Source organism: Nymphaea colorata, chromosome 2 (genome assembly GCF_008831285.2).
Source record: "Nymphaea colorata isolate Beijing-Zhang1983 chromosome 2, ASM883128v2, whole genome shotgun sequence".
NCBI lineage: Eukaryota > Viridiplantae > Streptophyta > Magnoliopsida > Nymphaeales > Nymphaeaceae > Nymphaea > Nymphaea colorata.
The window spans coordinates 11,260,573-11,285,070 of record NC_045139.1 but is presented as its reverse complement, the minus strand read 5'-3'; the positions used below and the strand labels follow the sequence as shown (position 1 = coordinate 11,285,070).

The window sequence follows — 24,498 nt, the reverse complement described above, 5'->3', positions numbered from 1 at the left end:
GACATGGTGGAAGCAGTCTGAATCAGGTTCAAACGAGCCCTGGCCTGGTTGGTGTTAAAAGGTGATGCAAAACGGATGATGCCATCAAAGGAGCGAGCAATTGCTCCACAAAAGACTGCTAAATATATCAACCTAAAAGATTTAAAGATGACCAAAAGACCTTAAAACAAAGGCTTAGCAAGAAAGAAATTCCATAATTATCAACTCTAATCTAATTCCAACACATAAGCATTTAAAGCAAGAACAGGGAAACCACAAACTACGACACATCTCGAATACAATCCAAGCCCCAATAATCAAATCATCAGTGAATCCAACGCTAATATTAAAACAAGAATATAAACTAACTCAAATCCCATCCTCTTCAATTTATCACTTTTCTTTTCCTTCTCGTAGCTGTGCTCTGAATCTGAATCCAGCTCTGCATTCGATGGAATTGCAGACTGACCCACTGCACAGTCTATTAAGTATATAGATAATAACTATTATCCAGATCCCAGTTACATATGCAGGATTTTATTTGGTTACATATAAAATTGAATGCAGATAATGAATTAAATTCTATGTGATGCATGGAGGATCAACTAAGGAGGCATATGCAAATACGATCCAAGGTCATACATAGATCTTGATTTAAATTTTGAAGGACAAAACTGCAAATCAGATATTGACAACAAAAACAAGCCCAAAAATATACGTAACTACCTTGTCCATTATTTAAGAACAGAGAAGGAAATAAATATTCATATTTTAGAAGGATAATGAGAACCCCTGGCTTGTGGTCGCCCCATTCTGCTGGTAGTTTGCGTACTTGTTCTACTTTCTCGTTCTGCTGGTATTTTGAGATCAATTGTTTCACTTTCTCAGAATATCTCTAAGGATCTTGCCAAGTTCTTCTCCACTATCCTCCTGAACATGATGCCCAGCCTGCAACAATAAGGATGCATTTATATATATATTTGCATATCCTGTTAAAAATTCTCAGATAGTATACATGCTTCTTCATCAATTTCCACTAGGAGAAAAACAAGAAGGTTACCTAACCACATAAATAAGAAAAAACCTTCTAGGGTTTCACATGGCACGAACAACCCAGAAGTGAATTTTATGCTTACTAGTTCATCTGTTCATGTCTATGGTAACCACAATAAATTGGACAATGGACATGCTGATTCTATTAAGAACGCTTGGGAACTGGTAACCTAAATGGAATTTTATACATTTGGTGAAGTCTTCATCAGGCTAACTTTGCAAAACACTGATGGTAGCATGGAGAGAGAGAGACTAAAGCAAACAGTCAAGTGCCACACATTTCATCCCTAACAATTGACACCAGGAAGTGAAAGATAATAACAATCAAAAGATATTGGCCTTCTTCTATGCTTGTAAAGTTTACTCTTTTGATGAATAAAAACATATTAACTCAATAACACTTCAAAAGGGTTACTAAAATCACAATGATCTAAAACACAATAATGACTTGACATGGTAGCTTGCTTTAGAATTTCTTGCCATATCTTACATTTGTATCTTCCATGTGATTTCAGAAATTGTGAAAAATCAAGGATGAAACAATTAATCGAACATACTAGGGTCATGATCATCAGAAGATCCTAAGCTATTATAAAGGAGGCCTTTCAAACGAGTAAATAAATTTGTAACATAGCTCAAGAATGAATACTGGATAAGAAGGAAAATTACCTATATGTCATCAATAGTGTACAAGTTCATGTATTTTACAGCATTTATCAAATAAGAAAGTAGTAGAGAATTAAGATAAGGAAAAGCATGGTATCAAAAGAAAATTACAGATGGAAGTTCCACAAGTTTGTGCTTTGAATCTCTGCAGAAGTCCTCGATGCCCACATAACTCAACCATCGATCCCTAAGTCCCCAACATATGGTTGTATCAATCCCCCAAGTTTGACTGCATAAGATCTTCTGCATGTCTTCAACGTACACCTGCTCAAGTTGGCAGAAAGAAAAACTGATAAAATCAGACATTTGACTTACTATATAGTATATACAAGGCCATGTCTGCCAAGAAACATGCAACACAAGCATTGGTTCCTCTTTAACATAAAAATAAATAGAATAAAAAAAACACTAAGAAGAAATAGCTTATATAGATATAAAATGAAGAATTTACTAGTTTCACTTAAAAATGTAGAATAAAGAAAGCCTTGTTAAATTTCTCCTGTCCATCCATGCTATACTCCGAGTTCAATGAATAAATAGTGACTGAACGGAGTGTATATCATTGTCTCGTGTCTAACTTCCTATTTCAAGTTTTTATGCTTTAATCTCATAATCAGCGATTCAGCATTTAAATAAGGTGTATTATTTGTTATACTTGCAATTTAACCTATTAAATTGAGCCTAACATTTCTATTTTTTGTGAAAGAAGTTCGAAAAAAAATCCCATGATTTACAGTTTCCACACTAATATGCTCCATATCTATGTCACATAAGTACAGGCACGGGTGCCGGTATGGGTTGGGTATGAAACATTTTCAAAAAACTCGGGTACAGTGAATTCTCACGGGGCGACTATCCTTTCGGCCCGTGCGACAGTCCTTCAAATTGTCGCATGCCTAAAGGGGTAAGTGAGTGCGTAGATAACTCAAAAACAAAGAGTGTGTCAATAGACACAAGGAAAAAAAGAACTTGCAATGAGTTGTTTCATTTACTTAGAAAGACAGTACATCACAAGAAAAGGTAAGCAAGAAAATTGACTCAACTTTACTTACAAAGGTGCTTGAAGGCTCATACAAGGATTCTCATACATAACACCCAAGCAATGAATCCCAAACATAACACTTGGACTGGTGGAGGGTACTCCCTTTCAAGTGAACAAGCATATATAAATGGGCCTTGTAAACAAGAGAAAGACTATAGTGACACAAACATAGGAGAACAAGCTCCCCCTTCAAATCATGCGCCATCCTCGGTGCCAACTACATCGTGGTATGCCCTGACTTCTAGGTGTCACGGGGCGACCGTTCTCTTGGCCCGTGCAGTGCGACGGTCCTTCAAACCGCCACAAGCCTAAAGGAGTAAGCGATGAGGAAAATAACTCGAAAACAAAAGAGTATGTAAAGAGACACAAGAAAGAGAAAAACTTGCAATGAGCTGTTTCATTCACTTATAAAGGCAGCACATCACAAGAGAAGGTAAGCAAAGAGATTAACTCAACTTTACTCACAAGGGTGCCTGAAGGATCAAACAAGGATCTGCATGCCGAACACCCAAAGCAAGGAATCCCAAACATGACACTTAAGGTGAAAGAGTACTTCCTTAAAAGTGAACAGACATACACAAATCACAAATGGGCCTTGTAAGAAAGAGAAGGACTATACAGACACTGACACAAGGGAAAAGGCTCACCCCTTCAATCATGCGCCAACTGCGTCATGGTATGCCCTGACTTCTTTTGGGTAGTGCTGCTTCACTTGGAACATGTACTCACATGTAGGCTGCTCTTCATTTGCCCACTTAACAAAATACTTCTTCGGCTGGCCGAAATAGTTGATCTTGTGCCGAAGAATCTGCTCCAATTGTATGTTTGTTGCACACTTGCCTGAAGGTGATGCTCTTTGCAAAATTGGTTCCCATTGCAGCTGACTCATTTTTGGATCTTCATCATCGGCCTAAAAGGGCTTTATGTGAAACACTAGATGCACCTTGAAGTCTGGCGACAATTAGCTTATACGCTAGCTTCTCAATCTTCTTGATAACAGTGAATGGTCCTTCATACTTCTGGATCAAGGCACGATGCCACCAACGAAAGATACCCGTGCGATCGAAATACAATGTCATGAGGACCTAGTCTCCAACTCAAAACTCGGCAAGTCATCGATCTTTGTCGGGGCCCACTTTTCATCTTCTTGGCAGCCTTATGCAAAAATGCCTTGTGGAGCTCTATCTGCTTCTGCCAATCCCTGACAAACTGATGGACAAATGAAGGTTTTCCCTTTTCATGGAGAGCAAGAGTGTGTGGTATCAACGGTTGTTGTCTCGTAACTATTTCAAATGGACTGTACATAGAAGACTCGCTCTTCTGCAAGTCGTAGCAAAATTGGACAACATCGAACAGCTTCACCCAGCACTGACAAAATGTCATAGGTACTGCTCCAACAAGGCATTAATGTGCTCCGTCTTACCATCTATCTATGAGTAGAAACCATAGAAAATAGTAGGTCTAAGCCAAGCAACCAAAATACTTCACACCAAAACTTGCCCATGAAGCAAGCATCGGAATCACTCATGCTCTTCGGCACACCCCAATGCTTCACTTGGGTCTTCACAAAGAACTTTGTTGTCTTCTCTGAAGACATTCCTTTGAGGTTGAGATGAAGGTAGCATACATTGAAAACCTATCCACAGCCACAAGGATGGAATTAAAGTCGTCTACTTTTGGGAGGCTCACAATGAAGTCCATAGAAAGACTTTCCCATGAACGCTCTAAAACATGCAGTGGTTCTAAGAGGCCGGCAAATTTCTGGTTGGACCCCTTATCTTGCTGGCAGATGTAGCATGTCTTCACAAATGCCTCGACATCATCCAGCATATATATATATATATATATACATACATATATATGTATATATATATATATGGTGAAAAATTGAATGGTGACTCTAGCTTTTTAGAGTTTGCATTGTCCAATCTAACATGATGAATAGTTAAGAGAAAAGTAAGGAGAAAGGCGATGGACGCTTTCGTCATCTAATATTAGTTTACACATTTTTCTCCTTGTTTTTCTCTCAACCAACCATCTCCTTTAGATGGATGGCCTTGGTTAGATGGCTAGGTGAATCTAAATAACTAGAGTCATCACTCTCTCTTTCTCTCTCTCTCTACCCCCCCCCCCCACCCTATATATATATATATATATATATATATATATATATATATATATATAATTCAAACAAACAAAACAACACATTCAAGATTCAATATTAGTGGACAAAGCATGACAATAACTAACGTACTAAAATCCGAAACATATTAGCTTTATATATATATATATATATATATATATAAGAATTCAAACAGACAAAACAATACATTTATCACTCAAAATTTATAGATTATGAAAAAACTGATGAACAAAGCAAACAATAACTAACATAGCAAAAATCAAAAACATATTAGCTTTACTAATCAAGCTAGAGATATGCAATGTAATTTTTATGTTTATATAATATTAAGCAATAAAGCTATGCATACAGAGAAATACCATGGAAATGAATGGAAAAAAAGTATACTATATGCAGTCACATAAATTTATTTTAATTTCAAGTAAAAAACATATTAATACACTAAAATATACAACAGTAACAGCATGGCATGCGATATACAGCACGGTATAGCATATAAATTAAAAGAAAAACAGCACAAACACTGGCAGTCTAGCAATATACGGCACGGTATGCAATATACAACACCATATAGCATATAAATTTAAAAGAAAAAACAGCACAAACATTAGCAGTCTAGCAATATATAGCATGGTATCCATATAAACTTAAAAGAAAATAATAAATTCTTCAAAAGACATGACCAATCAGTGCAAGCAGTGGCAAGAAAATGTAGGGAAACCGAAGAACATACATAATATAGGGACAGCAGGTTGTCCCTATATTCCGAAGTTAGTTGAAGGATTAACATGTACCATCGACAGCTGCCTTACTGACAGCAGGAGATACCATCAGACGGTAGGAGATATCGCCAGATGGGGGCGGTCTTGCAACAAAGTTGAAAAAAATGACCGCTGGAGGAAAAAGATGCCCACAAACGCCAAAGGTAATGCCGTTCATTGGAATAAATTGCTGGAAAACCACCAGAGTGATGAGTTTCTTCACAGCATCGATCAACAGTGAGAAAACCCTTGACAGAGTCAAGGGTTGTTTGTTTTGCCATGTAGATATGCAGTAAGAAAAAAACAAAAGCCCTAATTTTAAGACGAAGGACTCAGCCAACTTTGACCAAGTCCAAAAAAAACATGTACAGTCATTGGTATGTTGATTGTAACTGGTACGGCTTTGACCGTACCCAAAGCATACCCAAGGCCATACCAGTTAGGTATGAGTTCTGCTCCATTTGAGTTGTATCCGTGTGCTATAAATCTATAGAGAGAGATCATAGTCACAAATATCGTTTATGAGTTTTAAATGGTGAGGTTTCTCTTGCGTATAATACAGCATAGTTGTTTTTCTCAGGAAATTTCACAAATTTTAAAATAATTAAGAAAAACAACTTAAAAGTAAAATGTAAAAATTAAAATGTGGTAGTAATAATGTAAAAAAGTATGAAAAATGTAATATATATATATATATGCAAAAATATATGAAAAATAAAAAAAAAACGTGAAAAAAATGCCCAAAAGAATAAAAAGTGTTTTTTTTTTCATTTTTTCACTTTCACGTTTAAAAAAAACAACTTTTTGTCATTTTTTTGGCTGACTTATTTTTTGTATTTTTAATGTGTTTTTTTGCAAAAAAATGTGTTTTTATGACTGTTGAAGTATGTTAGATGGGTCTCGGGACCGGGTCCGGATCCGTATCCGATCCAACTTGTAGCCCTTGTTGGGCATTATTTAAGTTGTGTAACCCTAATCCTTATGGTGTGAATGAAAGACAAAGGAGAGAGAGAGTCTGGCGGCTAGTGGGCACCGGCTCCTCCTCATTCGTGGTTTTTTTCCTCTTGTTGAGGGTTTTTCCACGTTACATCGTGATCGTTGTTTCTCTTCCTCTTCTTATTCGTGTTTCTACATGGTATCAGAGCCGACGAGTTTGGGAAATTTTTAGGGTTTGTGAAGTTCCAACCCTAATATCTCTCACCGCTACCATCGCCACCATTGCAGTCACCGCCGCCGCCGCTGCTGCCACTGCCGCCGCTGCTGCCACCGCCGCCGCCGCTGCCGCCGCCGTTGCTGCAGCAGCCACCGCCGCTGCCGCCGCCGTTGCTGCAGCAGCCACCGCCGCCGGTGTACCCAATACCACTGTCGCTGTTTCCGCCGCCGCCGGTGTCACTCTTTGCGCCATCGCCATCGCAGCCACTCTTGCGGCGTCGCTCTTGCGCCGTCGCTCTTGTGTTGTTGACCGTCGCCGTCACCGTTGTCCCTTGCGCCACTGCCTTTTGCGCCGTAGTCTTGCTTCCCGAAGAAGAAAGAAGATATGCGTGCTTAGGCGCTTCCTAAGCTTGCCTCCCCCTATTCATGTCACTTCCTAGGGGTCTTTTGCAAATCCGGTGAAGTGCATCCGCCTCTTACCTGCAATATATTGCTTGGTTGATCTTTGATTCCATCTTCTTGTTTTTGTTTGGCGCCCACCGTGCAAGAAGAGGTGGCTGGTCCGTGACTTGGTAGAGGACGTAAAGGAGGAGAGGAGCGTAACTTGAGGATTGCCTCAACGTCTGCCGGCGCTCCGGCGATCGCATCCCCCTTTCCTTACAAAAGACCGGGGTTAAATTGGTCTTACAGCAAGGAGAACGTGTGGCGAAACCTCTACCCGTGGGAGATTGCAGCCCGAGAGAGAGAAGGCACCGCTTCCGTCGAGCGACATCGACGATCGTTTCCCCCAATCGACATTCTGTTCACTCTTGGGGCTGATTGGGAATCCGGATATTACTGCCCGTTGGTGCTCTCTGTTGTCATCGGTGCATCTCTTGTTGCCTCTTGTTGGACTATCTGTGATTATGGCAGCTTCTTCATCTATAGACGTTATGGCGGATTGCCGTATGGGAGAGTGGATCATTGATAGTGGCGCTACTCACCACATGACCGGCGATCCTAAGGTCTTTCATGGGTATAAGCTTTCATCAGGAAAGGATCGTGTTTCCCTTGCCGATGGTTCATCTATCTCTGTGGCTGGAAAAGGGAGTCTCCCACTTTTGAACAAGTTCTTAGTCCACAATGCTCTACATGTTCCTCATATTCCCTTGAATCTCTTGTCGGTTAGCAAGATCACGAAGGAGTTAAATTGCGAACTTATATTTTCCGCTGATCGCTGTGTTATGCAGGACTTGGTGACAGGGAAGAGGATTGGGATTGGCCTAGCTTCTGACGGGCTCTATCGTTTACCTATGCGTGCTGCTCAGGCTCTCATGACGACAGTCAGCCAAGCCACGAAGAATAGAGAGGACTCCCTTCAGTTGCTTCTACGGTGGCATGAGCGCCTTGGACACTTGCCTTTTGGCCTTCTTAGACAGTTGTTTCCTGATATATGTTCCAGGTTAGATATGACTATGGTGTCTTGTGATGTCTGTCACCTGGCCAAACATGTTAGGGCTTCGTACCCATTGTCTAGCCATCGGTCTAATGAGGTATTTGCCATGATTCATTCTGATGTGTGGGGGCCTGCAGGGATTCCTTCTTGTCATGGTTTTCAATATTTTATCACCTTTATAGATGATTATTCTCGTAACACTATTGTCTACTTGCTGAAAGACCGTAGTGAAGTTCCTACTGTCATAGAGACTTTCATTGCCTATGTGGAAACTCAATATGGAGCATCTGTTAAGACATTTCGATCTGACAATGCTCGAGAGTATATGTGCCAGTCTGTTGATAGCTTCTTTCGAAAAAAGGGAATTGTTCATGAGACTTCCTGTAGTTATACCCCTCCTCAAAATGGAGTTGCTGAACGAAAAAATCGTCAGTTATTGAATATGACTCGGGCTCTTCTTTTTCAACGTCATGTTCCAAAAAAGTATTGGGGGGATGCTGTGTTGACCAGTGCGTATCTTATAAACCGGTTGCCTAGTCGCGTGTTGAATGGGAAGACGCCTCACTCTCTGTTACCGGGGACTCGTGAACCTTTCTCTCTTCCACTCAGAGTTTTTGGTTGTGTTTGCTTTATTCACAACCATAGTCCTCACATTAAAAAGCTTGATCCAAGATCTATTAAGGGCATTTTTTTAGGGTATTCTCCCACTCAAAAAGGGTACAAGTGTCGAGACCCTTCCACTGGTCGGGCCTATGTTACCAAAGATGTCACTTTCCTTGAATATGTTTCCTATTTTGGTGAGAATCCTCTTCAGGGGGAATACTCTATGTCACGGGAAGAGTATTCTCCGAGTCAGGAAATTCAGTTTACAGATTTTTTGGACTACAGGCGTGACTTTGTTGGTCCATCTAGTGAGGTGCATGAACAAGAGAAAAATGGTCCATCTAGTGAGGTGCATGAACAGGAGAAAAATGGAGAGTGTTCCACTGAGGCAGAAGAGAAGTGCAATCGTTTATTTGGGCAAGTTTACTCTAGGCGAAGAGTTTGTACAGATGAGATGACAGGTGGTGAGAATTCTACTCCCAATCCAATTAGTCCTTCCCTGGATGACCCAAGTCGTGCGCAGAAGCAACCTGTTGAAGAAGAGATTCAGACTGTTGCTGCTAGTGAAGAGCTGCCCATCGCCCTGCGAAAGGGTGTCAGGTCATGTACTCAACATCCTATTGGTAACTTTGTTTCATATTCTAGACTGAGCAAGGACTACAAATGCTTTGTATCTTCTCTTTCTTTGACTATGATTCCCAGGAATGTTGCTGAGGCTCAGAGTGATCCTAAGTGGACCTATGCTATGCAAGAAGAGATGGAAGCCTTGCGAAGAAACATGACATGGGAAGTTGTAAAGATTCCTGAGGCGGCTCACTTGGTTGGATCTAAGTGGGTCTACACCATCAAGTACAAACCAGATGGGAGTGTTGAAAGATACAAAGCTCGTCTTGTGGCCAAGGGGTTTAGTCAGAAATATGGGATTGATTATTTGGAGACCTTTGCTCCTGTTGCGAAGATGAAGACGGTCAGAGTCATTATCTCTTTAGTTGTGATGAAGGAGTGGAAGATGTACCAACTTGATGTCAAGAACGCATTTCTCAATGGAGACCTTGAAGAGGAAGTATATATGTGTATGCCTCCAGGATATGAGGAACCTGGAAAATGTTGCAAGCTAAGGAAAGCTTTATATGGGCTCAAGCAATCTCCTCGAGCATGGTTTGAACGACTCAGACTTGTCATGAGACAATGTGGATACCATCAAGGGAATGGAGATCATACACTTTTTGTGAAGAGAAATAAGCAAAAGGTTACTATTCTGTTGGTATATGTTGATGATATGATTGTCACAGGTGATGATGAAGATGAAATAATGAAGTTAAAGAAACTGTTGGCGATCGAGTTTGATCTTAAGGACCTTGGTAAGTTGAAATACTTCCTTGGCATAGAAATTGCTAGGTCTGGGACTAGCCTTGTGCTAAATCAACGGAAGTACACTCTAGATTTGTTAAAGGAGACTGGGAAACTAGGGTGTAGACCAGCTTCTACTCCTCTAGATGCTGGCCATAAGCTAAGTCTGAGAGACGGGGAGCCACTCTGTGAAGAGGCAAAAAGAAGATATCAATGTCTTGTAGGGAAGTTAATTTATCTTACTCTCACTAGACCTGATATTACCTTTGCTGTGAATGTGATGAGCCAGTTCATGCATGCTCCCACGGATGCCCACTTGAAGGCTGTTGACAGGATCTTGTGCTACTTGAAGAGGAATCCTGGCAAAGGTCTCTTATATGTCAAGCAAGACACTCTTGGGATTGAAGGTTATTCAGATGCAGACTGGGCAGGCTGTATTGACACTAGGAGGTCCACCTCTGGCTATTGTATTTATTTGGGAGGGAATCTCATAGTGTGGAGAAGTAAAAGGCAAGATGTTTGTTCGCGTTCCAGTGCTGAAGCAGAATACAGAGCTGTTGCTATGGGAGTTTCTGAGCTTTTGTGGCTGAAAGTATTGTTGACTGATATTGGTATAAAAGTTGAAGAACCAATGAAGATGTATTGCGATAACAAGTCTGCAATTAACTTGGCCAACAACCCTGTGCTTCATGACAGAACAAAGCATGTTGAGATTGACCGACATTTCATTCGAGAGAGAATTGATGCTAAAGAACTTATACTTCCTTACATGAGATCTGAAGACCAAACGGCTGATGTTCTGACGAAGGCTTTATCTTCGACCTCATTTGAGAGAAATGTATCCAAGTTGGGCATGTTTGATATGTATGCCCAACTTGAGGGGGAGTGTTGAAGTATGTTAGATGGGTCTCGGGACCGGGTCCGGATCCGTATCCGATCCAACTTGTAGCCCTTGTTGGGCATTATTTAAGTTGTGTAACCCTAATCCTTATGGTGTGAATGAAAGACAAAGGAGAGAGAGAGTCTGGCGGCTAGTGGGCACCGGCTCCTCCTCATTCGTGGTTTTTTTCCTCTTGTTGAGGGTTTTTCCACGTTACATCGTGATCGTTGTTTCTCTTCCTCTTCTTGTTCGTGTTTCTACAATGACTATGGGAGCGATAAAAGAGGTACCCATATGCAATGTGGCATAAGCGAGATCCACATAGGTTTGCAGATTGAGAGAGAGAGAGAGAGATGTGGATTGCAAAGAAACATCCAAAGTCATCTAGATAACCAAAAAACCATTGAGAAGATCCATAATCATCAAATATTGAAAAAGCACCACAACTGAAAATGATAAAAGATCGAAATCCAAGAAGGAATTAATGGAAAAGATCAATAGTTCTACGATTCTCTAATCAATCCCATATTTCTACCATTTTACAAGAAATGTACAGCTTATCATCAGTTCATCACTAATAGATGCAAACACTGAATTTATTACATGTTCTTTATTGGCCATATGCCAGGTCAAACTTACAAGTTACAACATTGTGAACCATACAAAAAAAAAGGAAACAAATGAGTGCAAAAGAAAAGCCCAGAAATGACCTTCAATTTTTTCTTCATAGCCCTACTGATGGCTGTTAAAGCAAAACCAGAAGAACCAGATGTCAGGTAAGGCCGTCTATAAACCATAGCATCCTCCTCCTTCATCATGTAAGGGCCAGAGCTGGTCAAAACTTTATCACTTGCTCTTAAAGGATCCTGGATGCCAACATTTGAACTGTGAATCAAATCAACCCTTTCCAAGAAGCCAACAGAGACATATTGATGCGTGAAAGTAGTAAAACCAACCTGAGCAAAAATTTCACCAAACAAAAAATTGCTGAATGCGGACAAGGTTGATGGAAGCACAATGTGCTTGTCCATGAGCTGCAATGGAGTTACACATTTCAGTTTCACCTTTACCAGTCATGCATATCTAATCATATTCATTTACACGAAACAATCATAGAACAGATTGTCTTCAATATCAAATGTTACGCACCAAAGAAAATTGATACAAAAAAACTGCATAGTGTTTTCAGACATCATAATTTTCAATTTCATATAATCCTTTCGGTTTTATTTTGTATTTTATGTAGCACTTACTGGGGGGTTAAGGAGAACAAGCTTTTTCAACTTTTCTTGATTAGCATTGGCATATTTGACAACAATTGGAGCAAAGTAACCCTGCAGATTTCCACAAACGCAAGTTACCTATTCTGTGCATTTTTTACATTTTCTACAGATACTAAGGACAATACAAGCAAAATATACCTGCACAACAAGCGAATAATTATCCAAAGCTAATTCAGTGAGAAGAGAATCCAATGCTGAGACGTATTCTGGAAAAAATAGCAACAGTGTGACCACAAATGATACAGAAAAATGATTCTGTGGAAGCCAAATGCCATTGATTACCCACGGAAATGGACCACTTACCATCCAAGGTGTAGTCAAAACCATAACCAGGTTGAGGCTTATCAGAAAATCCAAAACCTGGAACAAGAAAATATTGCCTTAGCATGTCAATCAAAACAGGACTAAATTATCAACCATTGAGAAACACGAGATGCCAATAGAAAGCTAAATCAGAAACAAATCTGATGATATAAAAAACAAGAAAAAGAATGCTATCTCCACGACATACAGAATTTAGAATCTAGGACCTACTTCAAATTTAGTAAGAAAAGTTAGTAACAAGGTATGGCTCCAAAATCCCAACCAACCACAAAAGCCTCCCAGAATCATAGTGTAAGGAGAAAGAAGTTAAAGCAAGCACATATCTTGAGGCCAGTGCTCCTAGAATCCTTTATTCTTTAAGACAGTTGTTAATATAACTTCAGAGAGCCAAAAAAGTAAAAATGACAATAACAGATGATCACATTGGAAAGGGTGTAAAACTTAAGCAAATGCCTAAGATTTTTTTTCCCCGTTATTTACAACCTCACTCAGGTAAGTTCATCTGCAGAAGACCAGAAGTTCATCTGGGATAAGCAGCACCAAACTACCCTAGTCCCTATGTAAGTTACATTTTCTTCTGGGCAAGCAAGTGGCCCATGCATTTCCGTGCAGGATATAGCTATGAAGCAATTAATGAAACTTACCAAGCCAGTCAAGAGCAATGGCATGATAAACTTCTGATAGCACTGGAAGAACTTTCCGGTATGAGTATGACTGCTCCAAAACAAACAAAGAAACTGTTAGTGAAATATCATTTCTCATGTCGAACGACCAAATTCCAAAATTATAAAAAAGAAGAGTTAGAACTCTAAGATATTTTCAAATCTATGTGCAAATAGAAACTATTTCTCATGCTTAAGTTGCAAGTGCACTTATGTAAGTAGGTGTTTGCTTTGCGGCGGAACAACCGAACAGGAAATCCACTGTCCAATGGAGCCTGTTGGGAAACAAATGCAACAAAATGCATTTCCAGCATTCTGAGGGGGAGCGCAGAACTCCAAAGGACAGATGCTCTTGATTAACAAGAGTATCCTTTCTGCATTAATCAAATGCAGACCTGAGGAACATGACATCCTATTCGTGGCGTTCACAGGAACAGGAAACAAATGCCATCTAGGGCTCATACATCAGGTGATTGCCTAACAAATGGCTCTGCCACAATCATATTTTAAAAAACAAAATTTGTAGAAGGTGCAAACCAGATGACTCGTCACCATTATGCATCATCAGTTATTGTAAACAACCTAGATAAGCTAAAACTTGTATTGTAACCCTACCCCACCAATAAGAGCTTCGAAAGCAAAAAAGATTACCAACAGCTTTCACCTTAGTTTGCACCTATTCCAGTTCTCATACTTGCATGTTTCTTCAATTAAATTGGACCATATGGATGGTCCATTTATTTAGGATCAGCATTCAAACCATTGATATCTGATCAATGTGTTATATAAACATGCAAACAGTAGCTTTTCTAAATTTTGAAGATAAAAAGTATATGTGTGGCATAAACATGTACACAATAGCTTTTCTAATTTTCTGAAACCATAATCTTTTACAGAAAAGCATAATCCTGAGTAAACTTGACAAAACCATCCATGCAATACCATGTACTTGAAGGTATAGTATGTTTTTGAATGAGTAAAAACTTCAGAGTATGACTTACAGATGTAAGAGCATCCCCCTTCCTGATAGACAGACTGATTAGAATATCTCGAAGTCATAGGCCATCCTCAGCCTTCTTTATTTTTAACAACTAACCAACATCTCAATCTTCAGACAAGTTCAGACACATGAAACATGTCCCTGGAGTGTTTATATATACATACACACAGAATCTCCATATATATTGAGTTTTTATGTCGTGCAATTGCATCCACATATGCTGTTGTTATTTGTTTGATAAGCATAAGTCACAACTAATACAATTATTGTTTTGTAACTAAAAAGTGTCCACATATATCACATTCTTTTTCCTTTCAAAATTGTTGGATAATGAACTCACAGAACACGATCGTAACGTGGAAAAAACCTCAACCGAGGAAAAAAACCACGATTAGAGGAGGATTCAGCGCTCACTAGCAGCTGGTCTCTCTCTCTCTCTCTTAATTTTCATTCACACTTTGAAAATAGTGTTACAATGGCTTAAATATAGCCCAACAAGAACAATAGATCGGATCAGGTCCAGACCCAGACCCAGACTAAAACCCAAACATTTTAATACGCCAACACTCCCCCTCAAGTTGGGCGTACAGATCAAACATGCCCAACTTGGATAAATTCCTCTCAAATGAAGCTGATGACAAGGCTTTGGTCAGAACATCAGTTGTCTGGTCTTCATATTTCACGTAAGGTAGGACAAGTTCTCTAGCATCAATTCTCTCTCGGATGAAGTGTCGGTCAATGTCGACATGTTTTGTTTTGTCATGTAGCACCGGATTGTTAGCCAAGTTGATCGCTGATTTGTTATCACAATACATTTTCATTGGCCCTTCAATTTTTATCTCAATGTCATCCAACAATACTTTCAGCCATAATAGATCAGAAACTCCCATGGCTACAGCTCTGTATTCAGCCTCTGGGATAGACCTAGAGCAAACATCTTGTCTCTTACTCTTCCACACGATAAGATTCCCTCCCAGGTAGATACAGTAGCTTGAAGTAGACTTCCTAGTATCAACACAACCTGCCCAATCAGCATCAAAGTACCCTTCAATCTCGAGAGAGTCTTGCTTAACATACAGAAGCCCTTTGCAACATCCGTTGGAGCATGCATAAACTGACTCATCACGTTTACAACAAAGGTATATCAGGTCTAATGAGAGTAAGATGAATCAACTTTCTCACTAGATGCTGATACATTCCCTTGGCCTCTTCACAGAGAGGTTTCCCATCTCTAATACTGAGCTTGTGTCCAGCATCTAGAGGAGTAAGAGCAGGTCTACACCTCAATTTTTCAGTCTCCTTTAGTAAATCCAAAGTGTATTTACGTTGATTCAACACAAGGCCCGTGTCAAACCTAGCAATTTCAATACCAAGAAAATATCTTAACTTACCGAGATCCTTGAGATCAAACTCGACAGGCAACAATTCCTTTAATTTTGTTGATTCATATTCATCATCACTTGTAATAATCATATCATCAACATATACTAATAGAAGAGTAACTTTATGTTCATTTCTCTTCACAAATAGAGTATGATCTCCATTCTCTTAGTTATAACCATGTTGTTTCATAACTAGTCTAAGACGTTCAAACCATGCTCGGGGAAATTGTTTGAGCTCATACAAAGCTTTCTTCAGTTTGCAGCATTTTCTTGGTTCCTCATATCCTGAGGGGATGCACATATATACCTCCTTCAAGGTCTTCATTGAGAAAAGTGTTCTTGACATCAAATTGGTACATCTTCCACTCCTTTATCATTACTAAAGAGATAATAACTCTCACGGTCTTCATCTTTGCAACATGAACAAAAGTTTCCAAGTAGTCAATTTCATACTTCTGACTGAACCCCTTGGCAACCAGGCGAGTTTTATATCTATCAACACTCTCATCTGGCTTGTACTTAATGGTGTAAACCCACTTGGATCCCACTAGATGAGCCACTTTAGGAATCTTTACTACCTCCCACGTCATGTTTCTATTAAGGGCTTCAATCTCTTCTTACATTGCATGAGCCCACTTGGAATTGCTCTGAACCTCAGCAACAATCCTAGCAATCACAACCAAAGAAAGTGATGGTTTGAAACATTTGTAGTTTTTGCTCAATTTAGAATACGATATAAAGTTACCAATAGGGTGTTGAATACATGACCTGACACCCTTTCTAAGAGCAATGGGTAACTCTTCATTTGCAGCATCTGTCTCAAGTCCTCCAACCGACTCCTCCCGAGCACGACCTGGATCATCCAGGAAGGCATAGCACTAGGATTGGGAGTAGAATTCTTTCCACCAATCACCTCATTTGTAGGCTCCGCAGCAGGCAATCTTCGCTTAGAGTAAACCGGTCCAAATAACTCCCATCTCCAGTAGTACAACAATCATCCTCCTTGTGTTCAAGAAGTTCTGTAACCTAACTCTCTTCCTTTTTGTACTCCATGAAATTTGAGAACTGAATTTCTTGACTCGGAGAATACTCTTCCCTCGATGTAAACTTCTCCTCCTAAAGAGAATTCTCTCCAAAATATGAGATATGTTCCAGGAAAGTGACATCCTTGGTAACATAGACACGACCAGTGGAAGAATCAAGGCACTTATATCTCTTTTGAGTGGGAGAATAGCTTACAAAAACACTTTTAATCGACCATGGATCAAGCTTTTTAATGTTAGGACTGTGATAGTGAATAAAGCAAACACACCTAAAGACCCAAGGTGGAAGAGAAAAAGGTTGACAACTCCCAGATAACATAAAATGGGGCGTCTACCCATTCAACACACGACTGAGCATATGATTGATCAGGTACGCACTAATGAGTACTGCATTCCCCCAGTACTGTTTTGGAAGATGTCGTTGAAACAGGAGGGCCCTGGTGACATTTAGTAACTGATTATTCTTTTGTTCGGCAACCCCATTTTGGGGGGCGGTATAACTATAAGATGTTTCATGAACAATCCATTTTTTTCGAAAGAAACTATCAACAGAATGATACATATACTCACGAGCATTATCAGACCGAAATGTCTTAACAGAGGTTTCAAATTGAGTTTCCACAAAAACGATGAAAGTTTCTATGATATTAGGCACTTCACCACGATCTTTCAGCAAGTATACAAAGGTGTTACGAGAACAATCATCTATAAAAGTTACAAAATACTAAAACCCATGACATGAAGGAATTTCCGAAGGTCCCCCCACACATCAGAACGGATCAAAACAAAAGCTTCATTAAAACGATTGGTGGAAACAGGATAGGAGGCCCTAACATGTTTTGTCAAATGAAATACATCACACGATACCATAGTCATATCTAAACTAGAACATAAATCGGGAAACAATTGTCTAAGAATTCCAAAAGGAAGATGCCCAAGGCGCTCATGCCAACGCAGAACCAATTGAAGGAAGTCTTCTCTACACTTCTTTGTTTTGCTAACGTCGTTATGAGAGTTGCGACAACACGCATGGGTAATCGATATGACCCCTCAGAAGCTAAACCAATCTCAATCTTCTTTCTTGTCACCAAGTCCTACAAAACACAACGATCAGTAGAAAAAAAAAATTAAGTTCGCGATTCAACTCTTTTGTAATCTTGCTAAGTGACGAAAGGTTCAAGGGAAGATGGGGAACATGGAGAGCATTGTGAACTAAGAACTTATCCCTTTCCATGTCACAGAGATAAAAGAACCATCGACAAGAGAAACTCGTTTCTTTCCTGACGAAAGCTTGTACTCATGAAAAAACTTAGGATTGTCGGTCATGTGGTGGGTGGCACCACTATCAACAATCTACTCTCTCATATAAGAATTACCTTTTTCTCCAGAGGTACGAAGGGCGTGATTAACTCTCACATCATCTGATGTCTAGGCTTGACTAGTATCAATCTGGCTTAGGTATGCTCGAAGCTCGTGAATTTGTTCAACAGATATAGAAGTTTTTTCCCCATTAGAATTAATAACACCAGAAATAGGCTTCTTCCCATTAGAAAATCTCCCACGACTATTCTTCTTTTCAGGATGCAAATCCCAACAAAACTCCATGGTGTGACCGGTTTTCTTGCAATGAGTACATTTCCAAGTGGGTCGAGTTGCCCCCATAGGAACTCGGCTAACAAGAGGAGACCTTTCACCATATGAGGTATGAGCCCCCTTTTTTCCTGTTGTGATCAGACGTCTTTGCTCTTCAACTTCAATGCGAGAATAGACATCTTCAATGCTAAACGTTTTTTCTGAGTTAAGAATCTGACTCCTTATACCTTCGAAGTCATCATTTAGTCCTGCCAAGAACAAAAACACCCTATCTTCCCATTTTTTGGCCCAATGACATAGCTGGTCTTGGTGACAATTCCAATTATCATCAGAATAGTAATCAAGTTCCTCCCATTTGGATTTCAATGTCGCATAAAAATCTGCTACGGAAAGTTCTCCTTGCCTTAGGGCATAGACATCTTTCATCAGTTGGTACACTCGAACATCCTTCTTCTTCTTCTTACCATACATCTGTTCTAAAATAACCCACATATCTCTGGCAGTCCTCTTACGAAGAATGAGGAGTTGAATGTCAGAAGATACAGCATTGACAATCCAAGTTTTGACTTGATTGTCTTCAATGAACCATGTATCCCATGTTGGACTGGTCTTAGGTGGTTCAGTCTTTTTTCCATTGACATAAGCAATCCGCCCCCTATCAGCAATTTCCGTAGTGATAGCAGCAGACCATTGACGATAATTGTCCTTGTTAAGACGAATGGTGGTGACTTGAACAGGTATGTATTGAGTTCTAAAGACCCCAACTTCTTCTCCCTGGTCAGTACTAACGACAGAAGAGGCTGATTCTGCCATCACCGAGGCACAACAATTTAACAGCGAAAACAGTTGTGCAGGCGGTGACTGCAACAGTGCAAGCGGCGGTGGCAAAAACAGGCACAGTGTCGGCGGCAGAAGCAAGTGGAGGTGGCGGCGCTGTGGCGGCAGACGCAGGAGCAGGTGGCGCAGCAGAAGCAGGCTGCGGTAAGAGCGAACTGCAGCTGCACGCAGGAGACACCGGCTGAGTCGCTGAGATAGCTACAACTCTGCTGCGCACCCCGTCACGGCAGAGAGTTGGTCGGTAGACGGGAAGAGACTGCGCAGGCAGAGAGTTGGTCGGTAGACGGGAAGATGCTGTCGTCGACGAGAGCACGGCCCCCTGCACGGCACGCCACACAAAGAGCTCAAGCACCGGACAGGCCAGGCGGCTGAAGGTCTTGCGCCACAGCAGAGAACAGCAGTGGCGGAGGGCAGCAGCGGCAGAGTGCAGTGGCGACAGGGAGCACCGGCAACAAACAAGTCTGGCGTCTGACTGAGACGAGGAACCAATGGCAGCAAAGCAGCGTAGTCGAAAGACCTTCGGGCAATGCACAGCAGAGTTCACGGTCAACGCACAGCAGAGTTCACGGTCAACGCACGAACCTTCACGGCAAAGTCGGGCGATGCAGAGCTCACCGTAGACACACCGGACCTTCACGGCAAAGTCGGGCGACCGTGGACGACTCCAATACGAAAAAACGAAAAAAAACAGCACCGGCGGGCGTGAGCAGAGGCGCCGGAACTTCACGGTAGGTTCCCACGGGAACTTCACCAGCTTCACGGGGACTTCAGACCGACTGATTTTTTCTTCAGAAATTTGGCTCTGATACCATGTTCGATAATGAACTCAAAGAACACGATCTTAACGTGGAAAAAACCTCAACCAAGAAAAAAAACCAAGAGGGTTCAACGCTCACTAGCAGCTGGTCTCTCTTTCAATTTTCATTCACACTTTCAAAATAGGGTTACAATGGCTTAAATATAGCCCAACAAGAACAATAGATCGGATCAAGTCCGAACCCAGACCCAAACTGAAACCCAAACATTTAATACGTCAACAAAAATTAAAGATTTAAACTACAAACTAATGATTACAATGAAATAACGGGTAGAAAAATGTTTCCAACAAACTACTGAAAAACAACTCAATAAAAAATGAACCAAGACCTTCCGACATCAATAGACAAAACAAGTTAAGATAACCAGGTTCTGCAAAGAGAGCAACCTGCGATGGAAAGCCATGAAGCAGAACAACTGCAGGATTGACATCTGTCCCATTTTCAATGCAAAACCATCTACAGTGAAAAAACCAATAAGCACAATGTGTAAATCATTTGACACCAGGAAGTTATTATTTCTGTTCAAGCAGAACCATGCATGATTTGGAACCTACAGTTTTTTAATATGTCAAGGCACCTGGCATCATATTTTCTGAAAACAACTCCATAGATGTCGACAGCCCCTATGACTTGGGGTTCACCTGAAAACATCAGTAGAAGCTTGAGAAGCTGCACCCATTGTAAGGCCAAAAATTGGATCTTTTGCCTTCACGCCACTTCCCTTTACAGAATAAGCCTTTACCTGCAATGCATGAAGAACAGTGCAACATTCCGAAACATGCTTTGCTGGATAAAAGAAATTCTCGTAAAAAGATTTTGTAAGTGAAGTGCTCTACAGTTGAAACAAGATATCCTGGTTAGAAATTAGAACTTAAACCATATACACTCAGAGAGACCACAAAAAGCATGATGTAAAGTATGCAAAACTAATGTCCTGCTGTAACTATGCAATCCAAAGGTACATAACTAAATCAGACAAAAGTTCCAAAAGGTTCATAATATCTTACGAGAATTGTAGTAGAGAACACAGAACAAATCCCAATATTCACACTGATCTTGTCAAATAGTTGTAGTAGAAAGGACAAGAGCACCCAACAGAGGCACCTACCCATGGCCAGCATCAAAGCCAGATAAGGATACGAATTTGCTTTCAATGTGACACAACAAGATTTATCATATGTTTTCCATTTCCAATTTTCAAATGTGGAACTCATATATGATATTTGCTTCTTATTTACTTAGGCAGTTTTCCTTGGCTCTTCATTTTTTATGGCTTGTGTATAGGTTCTGACATTCATCACATGATGTTTCTGGTGATGGTTTTTAAATATTTTATCATTTAAATATTTTATCATCTGGCAACATCCAGCAGCCAGTTGATTTCAATTCCTATATATAACAAACAACAAAAATTAATAAATTAACAAAAAAAAAAAGCAAACTGCCCATTGTGACACCGGATCTGTACCAACACCCGGGTCATGTAGACTCGGGTAGACAACTATTTTGAAGAGTCTGTGTTACTTGGGAGTGGACTTTATTGACCAAAATTAAGAGGAGGAGGTACACAGGGCCCAACTGGTTTTCCAATGTAACTTAGATAAAGAAGATAAACGTGGCACAAAAATTCAGCTAGAAACTGCCACATAAATAGAATGTTCACAGCAACCCATTTTTCCTAGACGTATATAGAAAAACTAGCAAGGGAAAGCAAAAACACGAACTTTGATCAAAAAACTCATTTCTTGATCATTTTTAGCATGTTTTAGTTCTTCTGCATGTGTCTCACAAATTATTCAACGTTATGAATGTTGATATGACACTCACTATTTTTCCTTTCTTGAACCACTCATCCGATCTGCTTGGCTCGTCTGAGTATTTCCCTGTTCCAAGATGGGAAAGAATTATAAAACATAATAACTACAGAAACTATTAAAATCTAACAAAAAGAATAAATTGATACCTCCACTAAAAGAGAAACCATCTCCAATGGAAACAGGAGCATCTATCAAGTAATCCTTCGGGTGAACACATAAACCAAGAGGAATGGCATCAAATTTTTGTATTTTGTGCAACGATCAAGTCAGAGCTAGATTAAGTCTCCTTTCGGGCCAAAAAATAAAATTCAGGTTGAAAGAGGCACAAAGCTTATGAGATCAGAATGTCAACTATATCCTCATGTTATATAACTGAAAAACACAGACGAAAATCATCTCCAGTCTCCTCTTCCAAAGTGCAAATCCCAAACGGTGAGGGCTTATAGGATGCCCCGCCTCCAGACCAATATTATGGAACGAACCTAAGTTGGACAAAGTGCAGATGTTCCCAATCAGCACCTTAAACAGACAAACATAGGGCGGTCTCTCCACTTGAACAAGGATTATCCAACAAATAAACCTTCCACAAACGGACATTATGAAAACCACACACACAGTTTATGTTACGTCACAAATGCAGGCACTTAAAGCTTCCACAACCTTCAGAAAGACTGCTCACTCAAGCAAATAGAGAAAATCATATACGGACACAAAGGCATCCGATGCTTGATACTCGCACACGTTACCCGTGCAGAATCAAACCTACGTGAAACTATCCCGTTAATCTCGGTGTAATATGCCTCCATGAGCCAAACTGGGTCAATTTGAATAGGTAAACATGTCAACATTCTTTCGTATCTAGTGTAGGGCCATAATAAGAAAGATTAGTAGATATGCTTCCCAACTTCCGTTCAACTTACTAAAACATAAGCTAAACTAGTATAACACAAGCCGGTATTGTCTTCTGAATTACCAGTTGTAAGAATTTTGCAGACATCCCATGGTCATCGAGATGTTCCCTCGTCAATATCACATAATATGACCGAAAAGAAGGAAGTACAACACAATGTTTGTTGATACGATTCAAAACTAGAGACGAGGTGTCCATATTATTGCAAATGAAAACATGCATTCATTCTCCAAAATACTCTCTAGATTGGCATTTGCAGAAACAATTTAACGGAATCAAGATTTTCCTCCAATTTCCTTGACTATAATCCATTTTCTCGTAATTTCCCGTTGATCCTGCAACTATGGACCGCCGCAAACTAAAATTGATGGTTCGTTCTGGCAGACTCCCTTTAAATGCTCATCAAGTAAGCAATCATGGATCGAATTATACAATTCAACGCACTGATGTAAAGAAATACCTCATCCCCGCCTGCCATAGCTCTGAAACCGAAGCACGGGGACTTGTTTCCGGTCGTCCTCCGAAAAGGGACGGAGCTTCGGCGGAACGCAGGGAACGACGATCTGCTGTCCGCAGAATTCATCGGTCGGAACGCCACGCTCGGGGAGATCGCCATGCTCAGCTTGGTCGATCTGGGGACTCTGAGGAATCAGTGGTAGGACTTCGGGATTTCTCGGGATAGCCTTTCTTTGGCTCTCAAATTTTTGCGAGCGCAGAAAGTGGAAAATGAAATACTCCGCCGTTCGTTTCTTTTGGCGGTAAACCAATGACTCGGGATTTTTTGGCCGTTTAACGAAACGCTTCCGAACATGTCCCGGGCGACCTAAAAATCAGACGGAATTTGACCCCAAGTTTGTAGATGTTTTTGTAAGCGGAAGTATTAATCCCAGACGTACGGCTCGTGCTAATTCGAGTCAATAACTTAACTTTGAGCTTGACTCGAATTTGTTTGATAAACTTGACTCAAGCTTAACTCGTTTATTAAGCGGCAAGCTTGGTTAAACTCAATTGAGTTCGAAAAAATATATATATATAAAACAAGCCTCGTAAAGTTATTACGAAAGATAAATGGTCCCAATGGATATGCACGTTAACAGGTTGTATTGTAACTGTCCAGTAAGTTTACTTCAAATAACATCCTGCGAGCCAAGTCGAGCTCAAGCTTGGTCATCTCGAATTCGGCTCGACTTCTACTTTCCATAGTTCGAACTTGAATCGAGCTATGTAATGTCAACTCGAGCTCGTTTAGAGGCGTGCTGCAGTGTGGCTATGCAAGGAGCCGGCAGCGAGCGTGCTGCTGCTAAGTCTACTATGAAGCAAGATGGCGGCGGAGGAAGGCCGATTTGCAAAAGAAGAGGAATCAAATGAAAAATCTGAAAGGGGTTTTTCACGAAACTCTCGCTCACACTCAGCAATCCACCTCGCTTTTCCAGATGCATTTGAGAGCGAAACCTTCGCTCGGCAAGCTAGCGAATGAGGGTTTCATCATCTGAAAGCCTGGAGCGAGGGTTTCACATTCTGAAACTCGTCGAGGTTTTTTCAGAGTTTCATAGAGAGAGAGAGAGAGAGAAGTACCTTGGCTGGCTAACTCGACGCTTCGTAATCAAATCAATCGACTGTTCATTTGCATGCTTGTAGCAGCAATTCAGCAAGTGAGAATGAAGCATTGAAGACGACGGTTTCATCAGCCATTTGGATGAAGCGCCTTTCATTTCGACGAAGCATTGAAGATGAAGAAACAGAGGAGAGAGAACGTGCACGATGA

The 24,498-nt window shown here is 40.5% G+C and overlaps 1 protein-coding gene across 2 annotated transcripts; it reads right to left on the bottom strand.

Annotated features, from left to right (window-relative positions):
• Positions 1-463: 463 nt before the first annotated feature.
• LOC116247929 (uncharacterized) lies at positions 464-23,465 on the bottom strand. 2 transcript variants are annotated; one of them, XM_031620388.2, is made up of 13 exons: positions 23,194-23,465; positions 21,970-22,024; positions 21,834-21,889; positions 20,648-20,748; positions 20,393-20,462; positions 13,316-13,385; positions 12,651-12,707; positions 12,486-12,553; positions 12,318-12,398; positions 12,021-12,098; positions 11,775-11,930; positions 1,810-1,962; positions 464-927 (listed from the first exon to the last, which is right to left on the bottom strand). In XM_031620388.2, exons 1-13 carry the CDS (start codon positions 23,347-23,349, stop codon positions 856-858), a joined length of 1,173 nt encoding a protein of 390 aa, XP_031476248.1. In that variant the 5' UTR covers positions 23,350-23,465; the 3' UTR covers positions 464-855. The 2 variants fall into 2 exon arrangements, 1 of the variants encoding a protein (XP_031476248.1); XR_007572441.1 differs by lacking the exons at positions 464-927; positions 1,810-1,962; positions 11,775-11,930; ... (6 more) ...; positions 21,970-22,024; positions 23,194-23,465 and adding an exon at positions 18,135-20,384.
• Between the last annotated feature and the right edge of the window lie 1,033 nt (positions 23,466-24,498).

Coding starts and splice junctions, on each gene's coding strand:
- LOC116247929 (XM_031620388.2), bottom strand. CDS start 23,349: ATGGCGATCTCCCCGAGCGTGGCGTTCCGACCGATGAATTCTGCGGAC. Junction 21,890..21,969: donor TGGTTTCTCTTTTAGTGGAG/GTATCAATTTAT, acceptor ATCTTGGAACAG/GGAAATACTCAGACGAGCCA. Junction 12,099..12,317: donor TTGTTCTCCTTAACCCCCCA/GTAAGTGCTACA, acceptor ACTCCATTGCAG/CTCATGGACAAGCACATTGT.